Raw genomic sequence first — 19,888 nt, forward strand, 5'->3', positions numbered from 1 at the left:
GGATAGGCTAATATTTATATGATTGTTGCACTTCCTACACCAGTTGCATGGGCGTTAATGATGACTATCTTTGGGGGGGTGAGAAACAATAATGTTAATTTTAAAGGCCCACCGAAGCGGACGGGTACAGCTAGTACCTAAACTATAAAAGTAATCTTCTAATCATGTAACTAGACCTTGAAGAACAAGTGCCTCTTTGATGTTGATTTGACGAACTTATTACTGCTGAACGGCCGGTGTACAAATAACTTTTGCCATTCTCTGTTGAAGGATAAATTTCGATCTGCAAAAATAAAGCATAAATAATAATTATGTCAAATTACTGTACCTACTTCGATTATTAAATGTTACAAATTTTACTTTTAACTTGATTACAGTTTCGTTTATAGCGAACGAATTATGAACTTCTATGTGGAAATATGAATAACTTTTATTTATGAAATACATGTATTGAATTTACACGCGTCGGTCTGACCTGAGTTAATGGTACATACTGTATCAGAAAAAAGCTCAATCGCCCGCTAAAGCTCAAAGTTTGTTACAAAAAGTTAGTACCTAAATACGACTTCATTGTAAAACTATAGATAATAAAATTAAATGTTGGGGATAATGAGATTAATTATTTTATCGTCTCGTTACATTTTGTAAGTTACATTGTACATACACTTGTTTGAAGAAAAGCAAGCCTGAGCTTCTTACGGAATCTTTTTATTTATGAAACTACATTCCTGATTAATTGTAATGGCGTTTTCTAATCCTCTGTAAAATATTATTTGACCTAAGTACATTCTGATGTATATTTTTTGTGTATTTCACGATCCTCACTACTGTACAGTCCCATTCCTGTCCAATATCTCTATAAAAGATATTTGGTATTCGTTGTCCACTTATTATTTTATTCTATCAATTATTCAGGTTTGCTTGTGATATTCGTAACACAGGAGACATTCTAGCTTAGAACCGTCGAATGTTGTACGACTTTAATTTTTTTTTTTTTTTTTTTTTTTTTTTATAGCAAGTAAGAGGCAAACGAGCAAGACGGGTCACCTGATGGTAAGTGATTCACCGCCGCCCACGGTCACCAGCGTTTACGCCAGTGCGTTGCCTACCCTTCAGATAAGAATATGCTTTTTTCTTGAATAACCCAATGTCGCAGTTGTTGGGGAAGACCGCTGATGGCAACGAATTCCAGAGATTTACTGTGCGTGGCAGAAAACTGTTTTTAAAACGCATTGTAGTGGAACGCCAACCATCCAGATGGTGCGGATGATAGTTCCGGCGAGACGATCGGTTGCGAAAATCAGCGGCTTCTATTAAATTGAACAACTCCTCGGAACACTCCCCATTGTAAATTCTGTAAAGTATGCATAGGGAAGATAAATCCCTACGCAGTGCCAAAGGATCTAGCCGATCGGTAAGTACAGGATCGTCGACAATCCGAGATGCCCTACGTTGAATTCGGTCAAAGGGAGATAGCTGATAACCCGGAGCCCCGGCCCAAAGGTGGCAACAATACTCCATGTGAGGCCGCACCTGCGCCTTATACAGCTTAAGGCGGTGAGCCGGCTTGAAGTACTGTTTGGCCCTGTTGAGTACTCCGAGTTTTTTGGAGGCCATTTTAGCCTTGCTCTCCAAATGACCGCCAAACTGGACAACACTCGAAATGTCTACGCCCAGAATGCCCATGTTCGGCTTGGCACAAAGGTGAGTGTTTCCGAAGAGTGGCGATGCGACAAAGGGGGCTTTTTTAGCGGTAAACGCGCAAACTTGAGTCTTAGAAGGGTTAAACTGGACTAGATTTAGTCCCCCCCAATCGGAAATCTTCACAAGGGATGATTCGATTTCAGACACAAGTTTGTTCCGACACTCATCGACGTGATCCCGAGAGATATTGCTGCGGCCGAAATACAGTGCATCCACGGTACTGTCATCCGCATAGCAATGAATGCCACTGGTATGCAACAAATCATTGATATGCAGAATGAACAATGTCGGGGATAACACGCAGCCTTGGGGAACACCAGCATTTACGGTCCGGGGGTCCGAGCATGAGCCGTCTACGACGACTTTAACTCTCCGTTCCGCAAGGAAACTGCCGATCCACCTACAAAGTCTCTCAGGAAGCCCATAGGAAGGAAGCTTCGATAGTAAGGCTTTATGCCAAACCCGATCGAAGGCTTTCGCAATGTCCAAACTAACGCCTAGTGCCTCACCCCTACTCTCAACCGCCTGCGCCCAACGGTGAGTTAGTAAAGCCAAAAGATCACCAGCTGATCGGCCTTTGCGGAAGCCATATTGGCGGTCACTGATCAGCTGGTGCTCTTCCAGGTAGCCCATGAGCTGGCGGTTGATTATGGATTCCATAATTTTGGAGAGCAAGGAGGTGATAGCGATAGGCCTGTAGTTGGACGGATCTGAGCGGTCGCCTTTTTTAGGGATCGGGTGTACTAGAGCCGTCTTCCATGAATGTGGGACAACGCCGAGGACGTAAGAGTGTCTGAATAAGCGCGTTAAAACCGGTGCCAGCTCTGGAGCACACACCTTCAGCACAATAGGAGATATTCCATCGGGCCCACTCGACTTGTTGACATCCAGGGAGAATAGTGCTTTCCGCACAGCACACTGTGTGAAGCGGACGTCCGCCATTGTGGTTTCACACCTCGGGATGGTAGGAGGAGTGTTCCCCCTGTCGTCAAGAGTCGAGTTTTCCGCAAAGATAGAGCCAAGAAGATCGGCTTTCTCCCTTGCGGAATAGGCCAATGAACCATCCTCCCCACGCAAAGGTGGAAGCGTCGACCGACAGAAATTACCCTGGACAGCCTTGGCGAGAGACCAGAACGCACGAGAGCCAGATGGCAGGCGCGCCAGTCTCTCGCCAATTCTCTCAACGTAATTTGACTTTGCCAATGCAATTTGCTTCTTAAAGAACCTGGAAGCAGAGTTGTACTTCTTCTTGAGTGAGTCAGAGTTTACATCCTTAGCGGCCTTTGCCATAGCCCAAGCCTGGTAGCATTCCCGTTTGCGACGATGTGCGTCACGGCAGGACCCACCAAACCAGGGCCGAGACCTGCCACCGACAGGCACCGCTGAGCTAGGAACAAACAATTCCATGCCCTGCAGCACGACGCCGGCAACCGAGTCAGCGCAGGTGCTAGGATCCTCTGACTTGAAGCAAATCTGCCCCCATGGGTAGGATGCAAAGAAAGAGCGCATCCCGTTCCAGTCTGCTGACCTGTAGTGCCAAACACGTCGTCTACCAGATGGAAGTGGTTGTGACGAGACGGTGAGAGGCACCACGCTCCGAACTAGGCAATGGTCCGATGACCCGAGAGGAGCATCGACCCATACCCGAATGGGTTCGGGGCGAGAGGTCAGCAGAAGGTCCAATAAGGAAGGCGAATGGTCTTCCACATCCGGCACACGTGTGGGAGAAGGTACCATCTGCGTCAGACCATTGGCAATGGCAAAATCGTGAGCAGACCTTCCCGCATGGTCAGTACGTGTTGACCCAAGCCAGTCAGAGTGGTGGGCATTAAAGTCGCCCAAAACCACAATTTCTGCGGTAGGAATCTGCTCAAGTATTCTGTCAGTGGACACCTGCAGGTGCTCGAAGAGCCGGTCAATTTCCGAATTTCCGCTATGAGACCTGTAAAGGCACGCGTAGACGCGAATGTGATCCTCACAATCGACGCGCACCCAAAGGGTCGACAGGTCTCTGCCTTCAAGACTGCTGAGCCTACGGTAACAAATTCCCTCCCTGATGTACACACACACGCCGGCGCGTGGCACAAAAATGTGCTCCAGGCTATAGGCCGGGTACTTTAGATATGAAGTGTCAGTTGGGGAGGAAATCTGCGTCTCCGTCAGGAAAAGCAAATCTGGCCTTTCCGTCTCGAGATGGTGGTGGACGGCATTTAAGTTCGAGTGAAGTCCCCTGATGTTAGAAAAATCCACTGCTAAAGTGGAGGGGGACTTCCTCGTTATTGGGCTCAGTTTGCACCCAGCAGCTGTGATAAACGACGCTTGATGTGCCCCCCCAGAATACGATGGGCAGCCTGAGCCAGAGCGAGAGGATAGCATCTCTCGCTCTCGCTCAGAGAGGGATTCTCCAGTCTCTAAGAGACTGGTACCCTCCTGGGGTATTTTATTTGTATCACTCGTCGCCATCACAAAAATCAAAAATAGCATAAGGGGTGGGGAAGGAAAGGGAAGGAGAAAGGTCACAGAGGGTGAGGAATTGTGGGACAGGGAATAAAAAGACAGGAAGGGGCCAACTGATACTCATTCCCACACGCAACGCAACAGTCCCTAGAAAATCTGTTGCGATACGTGTAGTATAATGAAAGTGCCAGTTGCTATTTGGGCCCCGAGGTAGAGGGATAAGGGCACCGGGACTCTCACTCACCAGTCGAAACGCGGTGGCCTCTAGGAGGCCCCCACTTCACGCTGATTTTCTGTGAGAGGGTAGTGTTTCACCGGTCGATCCTGCCCACCTACGTGCTACAGCGAACTGCAGACTTAGATCTACTACTCTAATTGTTACTAATTGTTACTTTTAGACGTAAATTCTAGTGACCCTGCTCAACTGCGATTACATTGCAAATTTTATAAGTACGTCTCTCACAAAGACCGGAACGCCCGTTCAAATGAGTGAATTTCAAGCATATTAAAAATTTTACCCCAATCGATCCCTAATAATCTACCAAAAATAAAGAAAATGGCAAATTGAAAAGGCAAGCTATACTGAAAATCCTTAAAAATCAAATTTCTAGATTAACGAGAAAATGTTTAGATAACTTTTTCCATTCACTGTTCAAGGATAAATTTCGATCTTCAAAAATAAAGCATAAATCTATATATTAATACGTGAAGCAAAAACTTTGTATCCCTTTTTACGAAAATTGCGCGGACGGAGGAGTATGAAATTTTCCACACTTATAGAGAATATAGAGAAGAAGTGCACAATGCTAATATTTTTTTAAAATAATGCATAAAAGATACATTAAATCAATAAAGAAAACATTACACACACTACATACCGTGTATTTGACGCACACACGCATGCATACTATTTATTGTCAAACTTTTGTTCTTGACGTCTGTTGTCAAATTGAGAATAGAATATGGTTTGTCTTCTATACTAATACTAATACTAATAATATTATAAAGAGGAAAGATTTGTTTGTTTGTTTGTTTCGAATAGGCTCCGAAACTACTGGACCGATTTGAAAAATTCTTTTTCCATTAGAAGCCGACATTGTCCCTGATGAACATAGGCTATTTTTAAAAAAAAAAAAATTATTTTGTTTTTTTTGTTTCATGTGTGTTTTAATGTTTCCGAAGCGAAGCGAGGGCGGGTCGCTAGTTGTTAATATTTTTTATAGTGTGATTATAGATGTATAAAATACAATCATAATAGTGTACAAACTTACAATTCCAATTCATTACAGTCGAATTTCGACTACTGCGGGACCTCTAGTACCTAATAATTATGTCAAATTACTGTACCTACTTCCATTAATAAATGTTTACGATTTTTTTTTTACTTTTAATTTGTTTGTGTTTGAGATATTTACGATGAACTGAAGATTACTGCCTAACAAAGTTGCGTGTATTTTTTTTATAATATTATTATGACTTTCCGATTTCAAGCTCAATTAAAACAATTGTTGATATATTTATCTCGTCTGTTTATTAAGTATAGAGGCCCGCTCCGGTTCCGCTCGGGTCTTTAACAAAAATTTTAACGATATTTGACGTTGTTTTATTTTTTTTAAATAAAAGAACGCTTATTGCGGCATAACTATAAAAATTAGACATATGCTGTCGCGACACTTTTTGTAAATAATAATGTGTTCTACAAAGTCGTAGTACATTATTTTATTCTATCATCAATAGTTTTCGCAGGGCACGCGATGCAAAATTTTTTACACCTTGGGTTACATTATAGGAGTTTTAGTAAGGATCCCAATATTTTTTTTCAAAAAATACTATAGCCTATGTCGCTCGGGAATAGTGTAGCTTTCAAACAGTGAAAGAATTTTTCAAATCAGTTCAGTAGTTTCGAAGCTTATTCAATACAAACAAACAAACAAATATTTCCTCTTTATAATATTAGTATAGAAGTATAGAATATGTAAATTAGAAAATTATCGTAATTTTTTTGTTGCCGGAATCATCACAGTATTTCGTGAAGGAGGTGAGGAGGTTGTCGTGGACGCGTCAGCCGGCTCCGATACAAGTCTGGTTTCATCAGCTTCATATAAGCCAGCACGGTACGCGCGCGCCACGCAGTAGGTATTCGGAACGTCAGCGCTCGCTCCGTGTCGTTGCCGGTCAACGGTTCGCGCTTGCGCATCCCGCAACTACTACCGCGATCGACAAACGTACGAAAACAAAAATGCGGATTTACTAAACTGAACTGAATTTGCGTGAATTTTTTTTTACGTAAACACACGTATAGTTAATTTTGCTTGTTGTTTTAAAAATACGAACATTAAAAAAAACTTAAAAAATCAAAATGGTCAGTGGAAATAAAGACGCGAACGATCCCACGAAGATACCGCCGAAGAATCGTGAAAAGAAATCTAATAATTACAAGAGAGCGAACTTCCTCTCGAAGGCATGGTTCGTCTGGATGATGCCGACTTTCTGGCGTGGCTACAAACGAGATCTCTACGATTCTGATCTCACGAAGCCTAAAGAAAACCATCATTCCGACAAGCTTGGTGATCGGCTTGAAAAGTAAGTTTTAAAAAAATGAGTTTTTTTTAAATGTTTATTTAATTAAAAAAACAAAACCTTTTGTTCACAAACATCTGGATACTCAAGATATATAATAGCTGGATGACCTTTTACTCTGCAAGGTGATGCGCAAATAAAAAATAATTGTACATACTTACTACAGTTACATTTAAGAGGCGAGGTGTGTTAATAAAATCCGCTTGTCCAGGGCCAAGCATACTGTGGCGAGTGAGCAAGTCAACTCGCACATCTCAACGAAGCACCAAAATCATACGATTTTACGTCACATCAGGTGATCCGAGTGCCGTGTGCAAAGACTGTTAAACCGCGCCCCTTGCAACATGTCGCCGGCGCATCTTATTTGTCGAAGTGGTAAAGACACAAGATGGCCACGCTTTGATCTATTGTTCTTCAGGCGGAGGACATGTTGAAAGGGTCGGCAACTCCTGCGCAAATTATTATCGACTATAAGTTATAGTTATATATATAGTTTTGGTTTTTACTATAAATACGATTGTGCCGTAATTTTAACACCAGTATACATACAGACCATCTGGAATACTTGCATACAACTTGCATACATGCATACTTGCATGCATATTGCATGTATATACATACATGCATACTTGCATACAATGACAAAATGAATACGATTATTTTCTTTGTAAACGGATTCATATTGCTCAAGAGGTCATATTAGTAGTCTCACGAATTTACCTTACCATCGATCTTCGTAAATGCTCACAATTTCATTTTAAGACAACATGATTTTATGAAACTTTTTCTCAATATTCTTTTTTTTTAACTATGGTGGTCCTGATATTCCCATTTACCTGGAGACCGCGTCATTAATGTCAACTTGAGACATGAGACGTGAGTCCCAAGTGAGAGCATACATATTCGTTATTTGCATTAAATCGCAGAACAGTGAATTTGTAAGAATTATTTGCGATGATCCGTCATCTCGTTTTCACCATCGCTTCACACAGTCCACAGTCAAAGCAGAACTAATTTCAACTACTGGGACTCACCGTGTTCGCCAACATAATTTTTCAAAAGGATCAACTGGAATTGACTCATTCCTGGATTGTTCTCCATCGCTACGACATGACCTACACCAAAAAAAATATATATATTCAACCGCAAGGAACAACTTCACTGTGCCCCTAGATTTGCTTATGTCAATCAACGGTTGTAGGCATAGCAGAACCGGACAATAAAATCACATAAAATCTTTAAAATTTTCACGGCGACTATTATAATTATACTGGCGCCAAAGCACAAGAACTCACTTAGTAATTGTTCCAGTCCGTCTCATCCCGAGCGGAGCATTGCTTTTTATTTATGCGTAGTTCGTGTTCAACCTTAGAAATCTGTTGGAATTAACCATCTGAAGTTTATTTAAATCTATAACATAAAGATCAGCAGCACAGCTTTTGCTTTTAAATTATGATTTATTTCGTAAAAATACTAAAGAAAATATTTAAAACTAGCGACCCGCCCTCGCTTCGCTTCGGAAACATTAAAACACACATGTAACAAACAAAAAAATTAAAAAAAAAAAAAGTAGCCTATGTTCATCAGGGACAATGTCGGCTTCTAATGGAAAAAGAATTTTTCAAATCGGTCCAGTAGTTTCGGAGCCTATTCGAAACAAACAAACAAACAAATCTTTCCTCTTTATAATATTACTAGCGACCCGCCCTCGCTTCGCTTCGGAAACATTAAAACGCACTTGAAACCAAAAAAATAAAATAAAAAAAAAATTAAAAAAAAGTAGCCTATGTTCATCAGGGACAATGTCGGCTTCTAATGGAAAAAGAATTTTTCAAATCGGTCCAGTAGTTTTGGAGCCTATTCGAAACAAACAAACAAACAAATCTTTCCTCTTTATAATATTAGTATAGATATAGTAGTATAGATATTTGGAATCAACCTTCCTTAATGTTTCCGACAAATCTTCATGCACATCTACGGACTACTTACTCATCGTGTGTGACGAAGCTTGTCATGTCATTTATTACTCAGTTGTCAATTGAATAATAAGCTGTGTTTCTCATAAGGAGATAATATAATGGCTCTGTTTAGAAATTCTGAAAACTAAATTAAACTGTTTCTTAATTTTATTTTTCCTATTTGATATTGTTTCCTTTCCTTTTATTTTATTTATAAGAATCAAACGAAATTTGCTTACTTAGCACGTTACGTAATATTGACTTACCCCTATGTTTGTATTTTACATGGTGTTTTAACGGTTATTAATTGTTTTTTTTTATTTATTTAATTTGCCTGCGGCTTCACAATATGCCATAACACCACTAAAAGGCAGTACGAACTAAATTTTTATTTTCAATAAATAAATGGAACGGTATGCAGATACTATTATTATTATCAGATTTATTCCAATCTGAAGTAAACTGAAAGTAACATGGCAGTTAGCATCCACCTTGAAGGTATCTATCTGCAGAAACAATTCACACATCCGAAACCTTCCTACCAGCGTAATTTAATTCATCCTCATTAATGAATATGCAAGCACTTAAATTTCTTAGAAAACCATCATAATTTCTATCTTTATATCTAAATATTTTAACAAATGTGAATATTTTTCATATACACACCTAAAAAAATAAAGAAAAACGTTTTGATCGTACTCACATTTTTGAAATAAATAAATGACTTTCCGAACAGTCGCTTGATAGTTCTTTACTCTATCTACCATTAGAACTTAGAAACAATTACGATTCGACATAAAACATCTAATGTCGAGAGCTAATTATATTTGAAAATACAAGAAACTATTTAGTGGAATTTTACTAAAAAAATACCTGAAACTTTGTAAAAAAAAGACTCTATCCTCATTCACTGGTAATACGTGTCGTAACCCAGCGAGAGTATCAACCTACCTGACTATTTCTGCCGCGATTTAGACGCCCGTCCGGTTTGAATTGTGGGACGGCAATCATAAAATTTAAGTGAGGCTACTACCTCATATCCCACCCCCGAGGTGGGTGACGACGGCATCCACATTACGTTGCCTATGGGCTCTTGTAATCACTTAACACAAGAAGAGCCGTGAGCGCATTCACATATCTATAAAAAAAAAATATACAAAAATCGCCATTTATAAATAGTATACAAAATTTTCAAAGACAATATCTGTTGTTTCAAATTTCGAACAGTAACAGAATTCGGTTTAGTTTTGTTTTTTTTTGTTATGAAATAGGTATTTGCCATTCGAATAAAATTGCATTTGAATTAATTTTCAATCTATTTATAAGTTAATGGTTAACTCGTCGGCATTTCTTATTCTCGCTGTTTTATCGTAGTACGTATGTGAGCTAAAATTAGCAACGTATTACCTGGGGAACTAGTCTTTGTTCAAGTATTTTATTCCCAGACGTCCAGAGACCCATCTCGGGACAACAACCAGTTTTATTAACTGAACTCCCACCAATCGACTATGTATCCTTAGTATCCTTTAATGTACTGTTCTGACTATGAACAACGACAATTACGTTTTTATCGCCACAACGATTATTATTATGACTCTTACACCAATTAATAATAATAATTAATTCAGGGTGAAATATCGAAATTATCTCTAGTAGCATTACGTATGAAGCTACACAAAAAAAAAACATTCAAATTTACTGAATAGTTGGACACAGGATAATATGTATTTTCGATTTCATGTTTTTACAAATGCTGTAGATTTCACCAAGGTCAGTGACCTATTTCCAAGAAAATACTTATATTATAATAATAATTATTGTATTGCAATTATACCTTTTGTTTACAAATAAAACACATAATAAACACTTCGAAATTTGACGAAGTTAATGGTTTACAACTCTAGTTATATTTTTAGTTTTAATGTATAATTTAAATATTTAATTGTTTCATTATATTATACAGTTTACAAATAATTTACGCTTTAACTTTAACTATAGCGATCATATAAATGTTGCAATATCAACGGGTCAATACCTTCTTAACATCAAAGCAAAACACATCTTAGAAAACCTCTAAGCCAGAGAACGCCAACAATAGTTTTAAAAACATCATGAAATTATATGAAGAACGGAATTTATTGAATTTTTATTTTATTTTTTATATTAGATAGACGGGAGAAAAAGCTCACGGCCTCACGTCTTACGGCCCATCTAAGGTTATGTGATTACTGGAGCTTGTAGACATTACGACGAGTATGCCGCCACCCACCTTAAGACATGAGACCTCACTCTCTTTACGCCAGAAATAGACAAAATTGTGACACCTATCGTGAGGGTGCTTTATTTTTCCAAGCCTAAACGCTTAACTACCTAAGAGACTATTCAAACTACTCACGAACTTGACACTGACCCTAGCAAGAAGAGTACCTCGAATCTGAATCTACTACCGGATCGGAATCCGCCGAGAAATTCAATGGGTTAGTGCGAATTCACAAGTTGCCCGCCCCACCATCAATGATAGCAATAAGTTCCAATCAAGTATTAAACTACGTCTACTTACTGATTTATTATTGTAATTTGCGTAAAGGCATTTTTCGTGTTTTAGTAATTTATTCATATTTATTTAATATTGTTTCAGTAATATTTGGCTATATATAATTTTCAACGTCACGAAAAAACGCACCTGTACAATTAATTGATCATATTATAAATTTCTTAAACAAAATTTAATTAATTAATTAATACCTAATAACCTTAGCATTATACAAGTATATAGCATATTTATTTCAACAGTAACAACAACATACTATTTATGTTGCAAATAATGCTGTCAAAATTACATAGCCATTATTAAAAGTTTATGATTTTGTTTTAATTTTAAAATGTCTGTATATGTGATTTCATTTTATTGAAATTGTTGAAATTTGTTCTTGATTCATCCGTCTAGTCCCTTACTCTGTACTAAATATGTACTTGCAGATTATTGAAGAAAAAAAAGCCAAAATAATAATTTAATAATTGTAGCACACAGAGTTTATATAACCAATTAATTGATTATGTAAACATAAAAACCGTGACAAGAGTAATTTCATGTAGATGCATAGGTTTGTAGATTTTTTAGTTAATTTACGATGTAGCTATTTCTAGAATTTGTAAGTTTTCATTTCGTAAAACTCCGCAATACAACACAAAATAGACTTCAGCCTTATGTTTCAAGGTTTGTGACGGCATTGACGTAGTGATTGTCTATGGGCCTGTTAGGTAATACAAATTTCATGAAAACAATAACCAGAAGGCCACCAGCAAACGCATCCAGGACAGATTTAAAAAAAAAAAAGCAAACAAAAATATTTTGTCATTAAGCCCCAACGCGAACACCCAAAAAAAACATTTTGAAGTTTCCTTATTATTATAAAGACCTATATTACAATGACCCGAATGACGTTCATGTGTCGTCGATTTTTGTTTCATCACTTAATTATATTCTCCATATTTGGAGTGCCCCAACTAATTAAAATTTATTTTTGTAATATTTTCATACTTGTTAACATGATATTGGAAGTGTGACTGTCGTAAATCGCTGGATTCAATGTATATATAAGCTATCATTTCTTAATAGGCACAACAAAGACATTCCAGACTGAGTCACATTAAAAAACACAGATTGTCCATGATTTATGGTAGAGCAATGTCATGTTATCAAAACATGCACCATGTACCAGAATTGAATAAAAATCAAAAACTAGAAACCGTTTAATCCAGTATTAATATTATCTTGATTATTTCCACTATAGCTTGGTATTCGTTTCTAAGATTGTTTGTTACAAAATAAATCAAACAAGAACGTATTTTAATGAGACGCTTAGCATATCCACATTTAAAACTCCATGTATTAAAATTGATATTTCATTAATTAGTTCTGGCAGTTTCCATTATAAAAATCTCGTATGTTACAAAATAGTAAGGTCGATTACGTAACTGTCACAGTTTGTAAACAGTTTTTCAGAGTGCACGTTCAATATTGCTTGATTTACGAGTATTATCAGAATAAGATAATCAGATTAATAAAGAAAACGAAATAGTTTTTTTTTTGTTTACCTTTTACGTCGTTTGTTTGTAGATTTACAGTTATTTAAAGGCTATTTAGTAAGCTGTAAATTAAACTCTATAGAATAATAATTATTAAATTAGATGTCTTGGCTTAATTTTGATGTACGTTTTAGAAAAAGAGTGATTTGAAAATAGGGTTTCGCTAGTTTAAATAGACCAAGTGCATATTTTTTTAAAATTCATATGAAGCCGAATTGCATGCTGAACTTTCTACTATGCAAATTGTTTCTAAGTAAAATGGTTGAGCTTTAGCATACAGACAGACGGAAATGACGATATTGGAAGGTTCAGTTTTCCGCTGCTTGGCAACGAAGCTCTAAAATGTGTTTCCTTTTTGTTATTTTAGTTCTGTTCATTTTACATTCATATGAGTGTGTAATGAGTGCGGATCAATTAGTACGGAGGCACTAACAGCGCTGGTTGGTGTTATTCGTGTAGACTCACTAATACTAAGATTTTACACTGCATATATGTAATACTAGCGACCCGCCCCCGCTTCGCTTTGGAAACATTAAATTTGATTATAGATAGCTGAGTCCTGCGATGTTACCCGCGGTAATTGTCGTACCGCGGGTGACGCCGCGGGACAAAATTAGTCTAAAAAAGTAGCCTAAGTTACACCTTATATCATCAGCTACCTATCAGTGAAAGTCTCGTCAAAATCGGTCCTGCCGTTCCAGAGATTAGTCGGAACAAACAGACAGACAGACAGACAAAAATTGTAAAAAATGTTATTTTGGTGTATGTACTGTATATATATTCATTAATTTAGTAAAAAGCGGTTATTTCAATATTACAAACAGACACTCCAATTTTATTTACATATATAGATATATTTGTTACCGCGTGACCAATACAATCCGACTGCAGGTCCCTTCTCTGTGACTGGCTAAGGATAATGTCAGTTTTTACTGTTTCCCATTTTACAGTGAAGAAGGTCCGTTTCCGCCTTCTTTTATTTCACTATAGGACTTAAAACAAACTAGCCTTTTATTAATTAATTTGAATCTAAAGGATCGAGTCACATCGCCACAACTGCTGTGAATCCTATGTACAAAGGATTTGTAATGTTGGTAGGTTTATAGTTTGTAGTTGAATGAATTTAAATATTGGTAACAGATAAATAATAATCGTGTTCGAATATAATTATGTTTTCTGCATACGTACTGATTAGGTTTAAGATTTTCGGTATCTATGTCAAAACAGCACCACAATGTTTATTCCGATCTTCCTGGGTACGACGCGACGTGAGTTCGGGAATATTCGCTTATTATAGGCAATATTTTTTCAGTATCAAAATAAAACAACCAAAAATAAAAATTATACAATAATAATTATTATAAAGTTTAAAATAAATGGACTTAGAAATTACATTAACCCACATCTTTATGGTTTCTTTTCAGGCAATAGTTATTATTTATCAGGCTATTTATTAGAAAAAATGGATTTGCTACCCCGAGTGAACCCTGCCCCCCCCCTAACTTCTATCATGAGTCGATACTACCGTCCTACTTATTTCTGCAGTTAAGGGTAGATAGCCGAAGCAAAAACAAGGTGAACAGACAATCACGTTGCAGTGTCTACGGTTTTTTTTTATTGCTTGGATGATTTGTTGAGCTCGCGGTCCGGCTGGTTTACGATGACAAACTCAACAAGTTAAACATAATACTGTCAAATTTAACTAGATTGCTCTATAATGGTTTCCAATAGGACAATGACGAGAGATTGAGATGAATTAGATTGTGTTACATAATGTAGACGTAGTTAGTACGTTTCCTGTTTAATGTGTCGTCGCGGTCGTTCCGGGTAATTGTTAGTAGGTGCCAGCCTCCTCATTGGGTAATACGGCGACGACAGTAACAACCGCCCCGTACCAAACAGGAACCTGACCGTCATTAACCAATTTCAAATCGGACTTTGGACTCGTTCGACAATAATGCCACAACCAATAATGCAGAAACCGCTTCACAATAATTGCCCTCGCATTTCCACTTATGACATAAATTGTAATGATCGTCGACATCCTTTGATACTGATAATGCTTAGTGCTTTCAAATGACATGTCCTTCTTCAAACGAGGCTTGTGGAGAGTATTAAGCGGTAGGCAGCGGCTTGGCTCTGCCCTTGGCATTGCTGAAGTCCATGGGCGACGGTAACCACTCACCATCAGGTGGGCCGTATGCTCGTCTGCCTAAAATAAAAAATAAATTATTTTGCCGAGTTATTGTTGGTGTGGCATACATACGACAGTTTTTTTTTTTACTGCTTATATGGGCGAACGAGGGTCACGGCCTACTGGTTAAGTGGTGACTGCAGCTCATAGACATCAACAAGGTAAATGCCGTCGCCCACATTGAGACATGTTTTTTTTTTATTGCTTATATGGGTGGACGAGCTCACAGCCCACCTGGTGTTAAGTGGTTACTGGAGCCCATAGACATCTACAACGTAAATGCGCCACCCAACTCGAGATATAAGTTCTACAGTCTCAGTATAGTTACAACGGCTACCCCACCCTTCGAGCCGTCGAAGGTCTAAATCCAGAATGTACACTGTAACGGGGGTCCCAACCTCCAATCTTGAACGACTAACTGCTTCGCGACGTATACAGAGTGGCGGTACCTACCCGTGTGAGCTCATAAGTCGCTCTACGACCAGTAAAAATGTAAATAAGACTAATACGTTATATGATGAAATCGATATAACACCCGCTTTCATCTAAAAACTGGTATCGGCTTGTTCAAAGCGCTGTTCCATTCGGTGACCCTAGCGACCAGTTTCCGAAGTAAATGCATTTATATTGCAAGAATAGATAAATAGTAGTCGTAAATTATCTATCTGTTAATGGTTTCTATATTTGTTATTGAATTCGACCTATCAAAATACTTTTAAAGTCGTCGTGGCCTAAAGGATATGGCGCGATGTCCGGTGCATTCGTATCGAGCGATGCACTGGTATTCGAATACCGCAGGTAAGTATCAAATTTTCTAATAAAATATTTTCTCCGCGATTGATTTCACGTTCACGATTGATTTCCACGGTCAACGAATGACATCGTGTAATAAAAATCAAACCCGCACAACTATAATTTGCGTAATTACTGGTGGTAGGACCTCTTGTGAGTCCACCGCTTTGCGTATTTCTGCCGTGAAGCAGTAATGAATTTCGGTTTGAAGAATAGGGCAGCCGTTGTAACTATACTGACACCTTAAAACTCATAATTCAAGGTGGGTAGCGGCATTTACGTTGTAGATGTCTATGGGGTCCGGTAACCACGTAACACCAGGTGGGCCGTGAACTCCTCCACCTATGTAAGCAATAATAAAAATCATACGAACACCTCCATTCATCCAATATCATCCCATATTCATCCAATAAATGACAACGGTATCAACTACCATGAACTAAGCAGCTCCTGTTATGCAGATTGCTTCCACAAAGCCTCCGTTGTAGTTAACATATTATGAATTGTTTGTGACTAACCGATAAATAATAAATGGTGTTACGTCAAAGGGAGTCAAGGAATCGTGTTCGTAACTATTTACACGAACTTATTTTATTATTTATAAGGTATTGTACGAACTAGCCAAGTACAAATATACTTATGATAGGAATATGTATAAAAAAGGCTTTGTATTTAACCCATACAAAGAGTTTCAATGGAATGAATATATGAATATAATAATGGAAAAAGAATTTATCAAATCGGTCCAGTAGTTTCGGAGCCTATTCGAAACAAACAAACAAACAAATCTTTCCTCTTTATAATATTAGTATAGAAAATACATATAAAACACTAAATACTTTTTTTTATATTTAATTCCACAGACGTTCCGCTTTGACAAAAATAATAAATGGTCACGTTACACATCGCTTTTTCGCATTAAAAGTGTACAATTTCCAAAAATATTCGAAATTGAGTTAATATGCGTAAACGTTTGGTATCACCAATATTTTTCTCATAAATTCTGTCCAAAAAGCGTAGGTAGTTTAGTTTTAGTTTTTTTTTTTAGTTTACTTAAGTTTTGACAACTATTAACAAAATTAATATATAATTTTATCTTACTTTAAAAGACAGATAATGTAACTGGTAAAAACTAAAAAATTTATGTTGCAAATATGATAAATATAATAAAATAACATGTTGAACCTTTAAAACACTCTCCTGTAAAATTAGTACGTTTTGAGGTTATACAGTTTTAATGCGAGAAGACGACATGTCGCGTGACGTGAGTCATCTAAAGGGTCTATAGCTGTAGACGCGTCGTTCTCACACTAATCTGTGATGCAGGCTTATTTGCTTGTACAGTACATCCAGTAAGTGCATGTTGCCGTTATGTCAGACGAGCAGACAGTCTCCGACGTGCGGCGGGGGCGCTTCGGCACGGCCACGATATGTCCCCGACGGATATGCGATGTATTATCACACAAAGAACACGAATCTCCGCGAATGGGAAGTACTAATCAACGCGATGAGTCTTGTTAACGCATTTTATTGTGTACATAATATGATCTTACTAAATGTACAGTCACGCATTGCTCTACTTAAGATGATTTTGTTTATGAACATGCAATGAATTCTTGTACTTAAAAAAAAATGTCTGTATAATGAAGGACAACAGGTTTATAACATCCTCGCCGTAAGCATAAAGTGCTTCCTAGTTTTTTAGCTCATTTTCATATTTAAATTGAAATTAATTATTACGATACCTACACAATGCAACTTGTTTCATATGAGCGTAAAGGGTGAAATCAAAGAGCACCTGTTTTTTAAACGTTTACTTGAAGTCTATACACATCACAATTCTCACTTCAAGACTTGAGTTCGAGATCTGACTTGGATTACTGGCTATTTTATTTGTGTGAACGGCATAGAACTAGACTAGAAAGGAAAACTGCTTTGCCAAATAATGATAAATAATCTTTGTATAATCCCTCACATACATAAATAGCTAGTAAATTATTTTACTTACCAAACCTCGTGGTATCGATTCTGTGTTTAGCGTGAAATGCAACGACAGGTTTGCTGTTCGTTCGTTGGTGGCTCCAAGGTTTGAATATCCGGAGCCCCTGCTCGCCCACCTATCGTGGTATAACCGGAAGGCCTCCGGGCCACCAATAATCCCTAAGACATAAAAAAAGGTTTGAACAGGAACTCACTCAACTAAACTTCGAGCTCGTATTTTTTTTTATTGCATAGATGAGTGGACGAGCTCACAGCCCACCTGGTGTTAAGTGGTTACTGGAGCTCATAGACATCTACAACGTAAATGCGCCACCCACTTTGAGATATAAGTTCTAAGGTCTCAGTATGGTTACAACGGCTGCCCCACCCTTCAAACCGAAACGCATTACTGCTTCACGGCCGAAATAGACAGGGTGATGGTACCTACCCGTGTGGACTCACAAGAGGTCCTACCACCAGTAGTAAAGCTAGTAAAATATTTCATTTACCAAGAGCCTCGTGGTACCGATTCTGTGCTTAGGGTGAAATGCAAGGACAGGTTTGCTGTTTGTTCGTTCGTTGGTGGCTCCAAGGTTGAATAGCCGGAGCCCCTGCTCGCCCACCTATCGTGGTGAAACCGGAAAGGCCTCCGGGCCACCAGTAATCCCTCAATCATAAAAAAAGGTTTGAACAGGAACTCACTCAACTAAACTTCGAGCTCGTATTTTTTATTTTTTATTGCTTAGATGGGTGGACGAGCTCACAGCCCACCTGGTGTTAAATGGTTACTGAAGCCCATAGACATTTACAACGTAAATGCGCCACCCACCTTGAGATATAAGTTCTAAGGTCTCAAGTATAGTTACAACGGCTCCCCCACCCTTCAAACCAAAACGCATTGCTGCTTCAAGGCAGAAATAGGCCGGGTGGTGGTACCTACCCGCGCGGACTCACAAGCGGTCCTACTACCAGTAAAAATCAAGTCTCAATTTGGGTGGCAGCATTTATGTGATTATTCCGTCTGTAAATTATATATGCATATATCGGTGGTCTGTAAATTTATTTACCCCCTTCTAGGCTATAAAAAGGTCAACAAACATACAAAGAAATATTCATAATATTTGTGTTAACTAACGTCATATACTCGTAGTCTGGTTGCCAGTTGTTGGTCTGCTAAATTAAAATAAACTGTATAAAACTGATATTTCTTTACAATTTCTTTTTTACCTTAACTTAGATCAATTTGCGGATGACTGAGTAGTGGATAGTAGAAAAATTAATTGAACAATGAAGGTCAAATTAAAACGTAAAATGTACTGAAATTTAAAAAACCAACGCATAAATATGCTAGTTCAACTTTTAATTAATTTTTTCATTCATTTATCATTATTAATTTATGTGCTCAATTAAATTTATTGGTATCAATTTATAATTATTAAGATTCATTATTATTGAATTCATTTATGAATTAGGTACTACTGGTGGGTAATTGTAAAACGGCACCGGCCTTAAATGATGGTAGGGCGACTTGTGAGCCCACAAGAACCACTAACTTGCCTATTTTTGCCTCAAACTGGTTATGCGTTCCGACTTGAATTTTAGAGCAACCGTTGTACTATGGAACTGAGATTTAAAACTCATGTTGTGAGGTGAGTAGCGGCATTTACCTTGTTGATGTCTATGGGCTCCAGTAACCGCTTAACATCGGGAGGGCAGTGAGTTCATTCACTTGCCTAAGGAATTTAAAAAAATTATCTCCTAAATGCCTATTTGTGGCGCGAAACCGTTATGCAATTGTTTTGAAGGATGGAACAACCATTACACAATACGCTTGATGGTTCGAATCTAGAGATCTATCAAAAAAATTTTAATTGAATTTTATAAATTGCTTCAGTTTCGAAGGCAATGCATTTTTATGTCAATCCTGATCTTATTAGACATCTCCAGGTAAAGGAACTAACTCTTTTACATAACAGTCAACAGCACATATATACACGACATTCTACGAGGGCTGCACTAAAAGTATCGGGAATGGAATATTTCCACTGTTCCTGTCATATTAAAATCTTTTTAATTGAAAACTCCTTGGTTTTAAAAATCGAATACCATTTATTTATTTAAAAAAAGATTTTCG

General features: G+C 37.9%; 1 protein-coding gene across 2 annotated transcripts in view; it reads left to right on the top strand.

Moving 5' to 3' along the window:
- The first annotated feature begins 6,239 nt into the window (after positions 1–6,239).
- Positions 6,240–19,888, top strand: part of LOC114248182 (ATP-binding cassette subfamily C member 4) — a 48,289-nt gene continuing 34,640 nt past the window's right edge. For both annotated transcript variants that reach the window (XM_028181342.2, XM_028181343.2), the window contains exon 1: positions 6,240–6,744. In XM_028181342.2, coding sequence (XP_028037143.2) covers positions 6,521–6,744 — 224 coding nt within the window. In that variant the 5' untranslated portion in view covers positions 6,240–6,520. The remainder of the gene's footprint in view (positions 6,745–19,888) is intronic.

This window comes from Bombyx mandarina, chromosome 15 (assembly GCF_030267445.1).
Source record: "Bombyx mandarina strain Sakado chromosome 15, ASM3026744v2".
NCBI classification, from domain to species: Eukaryota; Metazoa; Arthropoda; class Insecta; order Lepidoptera; family Bombycidae; genus Bombyx; species Bombyx mandarina.